Below are 8,294 nucleotides of genomic sequence, written 5' to 3' on the forward strand. Positions count from 1 at the left end.
GGGAGATGTAGAATCTTTCAAGGATTTTAGGCCGATTTCACTGTGCAACATCTCATTCAAGATTATATCGAAGATCATAGCAGAAAGAATCAAAGGAGTGTTTTCAGAGTTTCTAACAAAGGAACAACACGGTTTTCTAAAAGGGAGAAATATTCTAGATGCAGTTGCAAGTACTCAAGAAGGTCTGTATGCTATTCAATCTAAAAAATGTGAGGCGGTTATACTCAAGATAGATCTCTGTAAGGCATACGACTGCCTGGATTGGGGCTTCATCAGGTGTTTGCTCGCAAAGATTGGGTTGAGATCCAACATGATCAACTGGATCATGGCCTGCGTAGAATCGGTGGACTATGCGATCATCATCAACGGGATTCCATCTCCTTTTTTCCGTGCAGCCAGGGGTCTTCGTCAAGGATGCCCCCTCTCACCTCTTTTATTTATACTGGCTATGAACTCTCTTAGCCTGCATATCAACAAGGCTGTCGAGGAAAACATGTGCCGTCCCCTGAAAATCTGCAGAAATACCTCAATCTCCCATAATTTATTTTGTTGATGATATCATTTTATTCGGTTTGTTGTGCAGGTTCACCTGGATATGTTTCTATGAAATCCTAAACAATTTTCAAAAGGCTACGGGTTTGCAAATCAACAATGAGAAGTCAACAATTTATCACAATGATATAAATCTGGATGCAGTTGCATGGTTAGCTGATCTTTTTGGATTTAAAACACAATCCATCAGTTGTGGTATCAAATATTTGGGTTTTCAGATAAAAACAAATGGTTACTCTAAGACAGATTGGCAATGGATTTCGGACAAATTCTACAGGAGGATTTCAGTTTGGGAATATAGATGCCTCTCTCTGGCGGGAAGAGTGATCCTGGCACAATCAATATTAAATCAACTTGCGGTTTACTGGGCGCATTTATATTTTCTTCCAGCGAGCATAATTCAAAGCATGAACAGAATAACAGCTAATTTTATTTGGGGTGGTCAAGCGGAAAGAAGGAAATTCCACCTCTCAAAGCTATCCAGTATCTCGTTGCCAAAGAGTATGGGAGGTTGGGGTTTGCTTGATATGCGCACTTTTGGGAAAGCTCTTTTATGCAAATCGCTGTGGAGAGCAATTCATGGAGATGGCCCATGGAGTAATATTATTCAAAAGAAATACTTAGGCAGGAAGGACTTAACATTCTGGTTCAGAAAAGGAAAGATCGGCGCCTCATATGGTTCTTCAATCTGGCTTAGCTTTCGCAAGTTAGAAAATTATTTATTGAAGAACTTAATTTGGCGTTTTCAATCTGGCAGCAAGATCCTTATTGGAAAGGATCAGTTCCTGAGTGACACTGAGGTGGTCAATGTGCCTGAATCTTTATTGAAATTATTTCATAGAAGAGGTCTTTTCTTTTGGGACAGTTTGATTGCTGGCTGGCAGGATTCCATCCCTCTGTGGAAAGATGCTGAAGTTCTGGAAATGCCTCATCCGCTTGCTCTTCAATGGGAACGCATCAGGTCGAGCCTTAGGAGCTGTGGCTTTTTTCGCCAAGTGGAATCTGATTATCTTATCTGGAAACTTTCGAAAGAGATGAATATGGTCCGTGTAAAAGATGTATATCAAGATTTAATTGGCTCAAAGTTGCTCACGTGCAATCCTGTTTTCCCTTGTATTTTCTGGAAGGATGGTTGCCCTTCAAAAATGATTTTTTTCGCTTGGCTAACTTTCCACAACAAGAATTTAACCTGGGAAAATTTAATGAAGAGAGGCTGGCACGGGCCCGGTCTATGTTCTATATGTAGGTCTGAGGGGGAAAATAACGATCACTTATTTTTTGAATGCAAAAAATCGCAACAATTATGGCAGGCTTTGGAGATCTGTTATGGAATTCAGCATAAGACTCACGCTTCAATTTCCGAAGCATTTCTCTGGTGCAGCGATCAGAAGAAATCATGGAGAAGGATCTTTATTATTACTCTGTGGATCATTTGGAAGTGGCGGAACAATACTATCTTCAATGGCATCAAATCTCCGTTCTTGGAAATCTTCTTTAATATTGTCGCTACCTTTGAAGGCCTTCCGCAGAAGCCTCTCAAGCAAAAAAAGGATGACTGTTCAAATCTATCAAAGGAACTCTCATCGTACCCAAGGGCGTTTTTCGACGGTGCCGAACAGAAAGGCTCTTGTGGCTGTGGATTCCTCATTATGGTAAACGAAAATATACATTTTTCCATCCATTGGAATGGGGGGGAAGGCTCCAACAGCAAAGCGGAGGCGATGGCTCTCGCTGGCCTGCTAAAATTTTGTCTCTTCCTTGATATTCAGGATGTCACAGTTTTTGGAGATTCAAAAGTTATGGTGGATTTCGTTTCAAGGAAAAATCATATCTTAATGCCTCACCTTGTTGGCTGGTTGGATAGGATCAGGTTCTTCTGGGGATGTTTGGCTGGAGGATCAATTCACCATATCAGTAGGGATAAAAAATTTTAGGCTGACTCTCTGTCAAAAATGGGTCTTCAATCAGCTCCAGGTTTTTGGTTTTTGCAGGTCTTTTCTGAAGGGGAAAGCTTTCTTATTCAAGAATTTTCTCTCCCTGATTTCTAGTTGTGAATGCTTGTCTCACAGGCTTCTCCTTGACTCATTATGTTCCTATGTTGCTGCTTCTTGATCTATTTTCAGCAGATTCCTCTTTCTATGTTCGTCCATGTTTTTGGCTTTCTGCAGCTGGTTGAATATGCGACCTCTATGATCTATGTTTCTCTGTATAGATGGGTATCTTCTTTGAACTGTCAGCCCTGGCAGGAATCTTTTTGTTTTCTGGAATATGCTTCCATGCTTTATCTATATTGATCCTGGCCTATGGGTCATCTTCAGATGTAAATGTTTATATCTCTCATATAATACAATATTTAGCTTTTTCGTCCTAAAAAAAAATATCATTTTTTAAATTATTTAATTAATTTTATATTAAAAAAATAATCCTATGCGTTGGTGGGAAATTAACCAGCCTACGCGAATGTCACATGGAAGTCAACGGTTTCCTTATCAAAATCACCCATTAGGAAATTAACCACCGGCTAAATAACTCCATGCGTAACTAAATTCGAATTGCGATGTAAACTTGTATTTCGTTCTAGGTTGGTCGAAGTTTAATTTTGAGGTGTGAATTTTGGCAAACTTTAGAAAGATTGAGGGTGGATGAATTTCATCGAATTTTATGGTTATTAATTAAATTTATAGATCAAAATTCATAATTTTATGTCAAAAGTTGTAATTTATTTTTGTAGTTTTTATGCTCGTATATAAATCAAAACTCATAATCTCATGTCAAAACTTAAACTTGTGATGTATCCTTGTAGTGTTCATGTTCATCCATAGACTAAAACTCATAAGCTCATGTCAAAAATCAAACTTGTAATCTATCTTTGCAGTTTCTATGTTAGTGATAGCAATTATTTTAATAATATTGATTTCTTACCATTTTATCATATATTTTATTTTTCAAATTAATATATCTATACATGTAGAAAATGTATATAGACTAACTTAATAAGTAATCTTATGTAAACCCGTCAAAAAATTCAAACTCAAACCGAACTTAATCATTATCAAACGATGTGACATTGATTTCTTTTGATAATATTATATTCGGTTGCTAAGTGAATGAATTTAATTCAATTTATTAAAGAAACAAATTAAATAAAAAATTATAGTGACACCTTACCAAGAACTTTAATTATGTGAGTTCGGACCCAGCCGTGGCGGGGAGTAGAATGAACGGTCGGTGACCAACACAGTGCTGTTGGAATATTGACCAGAGGTTCAAAGTGCATTGTCAAACACCCATGGCGTTTACAACACGTCTCCGTGACAGACACGAAATGTCAATCTTGACAGTGTGGTTAAAAAGTATGGGTGGTTCACAGAAAGGAATGGCACAGACAGTAATAGCTATACGGTTGAAAGTCTATAAAATCTTACAGCAGGAGGTTCACGAATTCATTGAAAATCTCTTCATTCGGTGTGTTGCAGATACTATGGGAATCGTTAACTCTGTAGGGAAACCAGAAATAATTCAAGAAAGAACAGAGTAAGCGTGAATCTCGGAATACATAGAAGTGGGGGTTTAATAATTGCTTTAGCTTTGATGGTGAGTATTAATATATATTGGAAGAAATTTTGGGCAAAACAGATTAATCTATACTGGAAGAAATTTAGGGCAAAACAGCCCTTCAGTGAAGGTCAGGAACTTGAATTCAGGGAAAGGCATATCCTCAATAAAGGTAAGGAACTTGATTTCTATGAAGAAATATATTGGGAAACTCCCCTATTATGAAGTTGTGAATTTTTTTCAGTTCTGATGAGTAACCTAGTTGGTTAAAATACTGGGCTAAGTCTTTAGCTCTGAGATTATGGGTTCAGGCTCCGATAGTTGAGTTGACTTGGCACACCCCTTAAACTGAGTATGCCCTGTACAAACACGGGATAAAAATAGAAAAAGAAGAAAAAACTATGCCAGAGGGCACTTTCATACTTTTTAAATTTACATGGATTGCAGAAGACACGATGATTTTTACTCTGCAAGAGATGAAGGAAGCCACGCAAACTTTTAGTCAGAAACTTGGCAAAGGTACCTTTGGACCGGTGTTCTTTGGCAAGATGCGAGACGGAAAAGAGATTGCAGTAAAAGTGCTGTCACCGAATAGCGAAGAAGAAATTCGGGAGTTTTTCACTGAGGTAATTATGAGATTCAATATGATCCAATTTCTGAATCATTTGGGTGCACACAGAATTGACAAGAAAAAATATGTGCAGGTCCACCTTATTTGTAGAGTCCATCATAAGAACTTGGTGTCTTTGCTGGGCTATTGCCATGAATCCGGAAAGCATATGCTTATTTATGATTACATGTGCGGAGGGCGTTTAAGTGACCGTCTTTATGGTAAATATTTTACACTTTAATATTGTTTGGTCGGGTTGATGCAATAAATAAATATTTTGAAAAGATTTACGACAGGCAGAGAGTTATTTGTTTTCCAGGTCAGAGCGCAATCGATGTAGCTGAGGGTAATAAATTTAAATTTTTCGCACTACATTATTTGAGCGTAAATGTATTTGAATACGAGAAATAGTGGTTAACCATATTTCTCATCTGATATTCCATCCTCCATTTCTGTCTGAAGCACTGCAATACCTACACGTGTGTTGCACTCCAATGATAATTCACAGGCATGTGAAGACTGCTAACATCCTTCTCGACAGCAATTTGAATGGAAAACTGGGCGATTTCGGTTTCTCAAAGATGACAATGGATAGGAAGGCTCCTATCGTGGATATAGTGAAAGGAACTTACGGATACGCGGATCCAGAGTAAGTTACAAATACTTGCATTCTCTTTCGAATACTCTTTTGGATGCCATAGGAATTCAATTGCATTCTCTTTCGAATACTCTTTTGGATGCCATAGGAATTCAATTGATTGTTAAGAGTAGCGGCAATTCCATTTATACCTAGAGATGTTTTTACAGGTATCTTTCCACTGGTCATGTGACTCAGAAAAATGATGTATATAGTTTTGGAGTGGTTTTATTAGAAATCATATGTGGGAGAAATGCCTTCGATAGGGATCTACCCAGTGAGGAAAGATTACTCTCAATGTGGGTAAGGATTTTATTTATTATTAGTCATCCAAACATAGATTTTATTTATAATTAGTTATCCAAACATTATGTATGATTATCCGAATTAACTACATAATTTCTGATTTTCTAGTTTGTCTCTAAATTCCCAGGTGAGAGATTATGTGGGGATCAATGAAAACCCTGGAAATTTCTGATTTTCTAGTTTGTCTCTAAATTCCCAGGTGAGAGATTATGTGGGGATCAATGAAAACCCTGGAAAAATATTGGAAATCATAGACAAGAAAATGGAAGGAAAATATCACATGAAATCAATCACTATCGTTGCCAAAGTGGCCCTTAGATGTCTTCAGAGTTTATCTTCTAGGCCTGGCATCAGTGCGGTAGTAGGAGAGTTGAAAGAGGCTTTCATGTATGAGAAAGTAAAGTGGGAGAGCTGAAAGAGGCTATCTTGTATGAGAAAGTGAGGCTTCAAATGCATTTAAGAAAGCAAAGTTAAAAGAGCTTCCTGTTGCAAAACAAAGAGATATAGAGGGGTCGGGTAAAGTTTTAAGCGGGAAGATATTAGAGTTTAAATATTATGGATGTTTAATTAGATTGAAATTAAGTTGGAACTAGTTTTAATGTTGGATGTAAATATAGTCTACTTGCAAATGAAATGTTATTATTAATATTGTGTAAAGTTGGGTGGAGTTTGGAGAAATATTTATATATAAGTAGTTCATTAAGTAATGCATATTGTTCAACAAATATAGCTAATTTTGACTAATCAAATTTAAATTAGTGAGAAAAATTATTGCACCAGGGTCCAATATGGAAGAGATGTTGTCATGTCTTGTTATATTATGTAACATCTTTAAAAATCACTTTTTCTTGTAGTTAATTTTCATTAAAATTTAATATCAATTGAATTGTCTTAAAACATTTTGAGACAAAAATATTTTAAGACAAAACTTTATATTGAAGATAAAAACAGTTAAAAAAAAAATATTTTAAGACAATTTATATTTAAGACAAAAACAGACACAAATATTTTAAGACAATTTTATATTTAAGACAAAAACACTTTGAGACAAAAATATTTTAAGGCAAAACTTTATTTTTAAGACAATGGCAATTAAGACGAAACCCCCCATTTAAGACAGCTAACAACTAAGACAAAACCATATTTATTCTAACAAGTGCAAAATTGACTTTGATAGTGCACGGTAAGTCCCTCAACTTGCAGGCTACTAGCTGCTATTTCACTTACTATTCACATTATCTTACATTATCTTATATAAATACAACGATTCACATTATCTTACATTATCTTATATAAATACAACGATTTGTTAACTCTAAACAACTCAACAACGTTTCAATTCCTCTTCTATCCCTTTATTGTTGCATTCTAGATAGGGGATATATTTTTAATTTTTGAAAGTAGATATTCAAACCACATGAAATTTAATCATATGATTTTCTTTCTTTTATATTATATTTTCTCTTTTTCATTAATCATTTTTAATTAAATATAAAATTAGAATATGTTAATTATATTAATTTTTTAATTATTATAAAATTAAAATATAATTTTTTTAACTAAATTTTAAGTATTTAATTTAATGATATTTATTTGAATATTATATTAAAAATTACATAAAAGTAATAAATTAAAGATATTTTTATTTCAAAACAGTTACAATATACATACTGCATTCTAAAAGTATAATAAATAAATAGATAAAAAATATTATTTTTTAACATTCTAAAAATATAATAAATAAATAGATACAAACTATTATTTTTTAGTTGGCTTAACTCATGGGGATTTGAACTTTGAATCTCATACTTTTACATAATACTTCATAACAAGGTGATTGTCAATTGAGTTACATGAGCTATTTTTTTTAAATATGTGAAAAAATTATTTTCTCAATTGTTTTCTTCTTTTATATGTATATATATTAATTTGAAAACCATACATAAAAAAAAATCCCAAAAAAATAAAATACAAATTAATCATTATATATATTTTAAACCTTCATTTAAAATTAAATATTTTCTCAATTGTTTTCTCTCTCTCTATATATATATATAATTAGAAAACAATTGATATATATATATATATATATATATATATATATATATATATATATATATATATATATATATATATATATATATATATATATTCAAAAAAATTAATATACAAATTCATTAATGTATACATTTTAAACCTTCTTACTTTCATTTTTTCTTTCTAAATGAAAAGTTAGAAATTTGATTCTTGCACATGCCACATCTCAATTTTATTTTCACTATTAAACAATTATATCAAAGAGATAAAAAACAATAATTTAATTATTTCTTAGATAATATATATATACAAAATGCAATTTAGTATTTTTTGATATTAAGATTTTGGTATAGCTTTTCATCTAGTAATTAGAAAACCATGAATGCATTATTAAGAAACCAAGTAATATTAGTAATTAATATCATTCAAACTAAGAAATAATTGTTATGTGATTTATCTTCCTCACTTTATATATATATATATATATATATATATATATATATATATATATATATATATATATATATATATATATATATATATTATGAAGGAGGTTGAAAGAGTACCTCTAGCATAAACTTTAACTTAATCTAAAAA

At 33.0% G+C, this 8,294-nt stretch overlaps 2 protein-coding genes across 2 annotated transcripts; both read left to right on the forward strand.

Annotated features, from left to right (window-relative positions):
* Window positions 1-3,970: 3,970 nt before the first annotated feature.
* Window positions 3,971-5,030, forward strand: LOC149211169 (putative LRR receptor-like serine/threonine-protein kinase At1g67720). The gene is made up of 3 exons (XM_089394568.1): window positions 3,971-4,279; window positions 4,555-4,733; window positions 4,812-5,030. The coding sequence occupies exons 1-3, from the start codon at window positions 4,144-4,146 to the stop codon at window positions 4,956-4,958; spliced, it is 462 nt and encodes a 153-aa protein (XP_089250694.1). The 5' UTR covers window positions 3,971-4,143; the 3' UTR covers window positions 4,959-5,030.
* A 20-nt stretch (window positions 5,031-5,050) lies between these two features.
* LOC149211170 (putative serine/threonine-protein kinase PBL9) lies at window positions 5,051-6,329 on the forward strand. The gene is made up of 4 exons (XM_089394567.1): window positions 5,051-5,063; window positions 5,180-5,366; window positions 5,525-5,657; window positions 5,860-6,329. The coding sequence occupies exons 2-4, from the start codon at window positions 5,212-5,214 to the stop codon at window positions 6,073-6,075; spliced, it is 504 nt and encodes a 167-aa protein (XP_089250693.1). The 5' UTR covers window positions 5,051-5,063; window positions 5,180-5,211; the 3' UTR covers window positions 6,076-6,329.
* Window positions 6,330-8,294: the final 1,965 nt, after the last annotated feature.

Source organism: Pinus tabuliformis, chromosome 1_2, assembly GCF_031772625.1.
Source record: "Pinus tabuliformis cultivar Carrire ecotype Pingquan chromosome 1_2, CPIR1, whole genome shotgun sequence".
Classification (NCBI taxonomy): domain Eukaryota; kingdom Viridiplantae; phylum Streptophyta; class Pinopsida; order Pinales; family Pinaceae; genus Pinus; species Pinus tabuliformis.

Coding starts and splice junctions, on each gene's coding strand:
- LOC149211170 (XM_089394567.1), top strand. CDS start 5,212: ATGATAATTCACAGGCATGTGAAGACTGCTAACATCCTTCTCGACAGC. Junction 5,367..5,524: donor TACGGATACGCGGATCCAGA/GTAAGTTACAAA, acceptor ATGTTTTTACAG/GTATCTTTCCACTGGTCATG. Junction 5,658..5,859: donor AAAGATTACTCTCAATGTGG/GTAAGGATTTTA, acceptor CTAAATTCCCAG/GTGAGAGATTATGTGGGGAT.
- LOC149211169 (XM_089394568.1), top strand. CDS start 4,144: ATGGTGAGTATTAATATATATTGGAAGAAATTTTGGGCAAAACAGATT. Junction 4,280..4,554: donor AAGGCATATCCTCAATAAAG/GTAAGGAACTTG, acceptor CATGGATTGCAG/AAGACACGATGATTTTTACT. Junction 4,734..4,811: donor TTCGGGAGTTTTTCACTGAG/GTAATTATGAGA, acceptor AAATATGTGCAG/GTCCACCTTATTTGTAGAGT.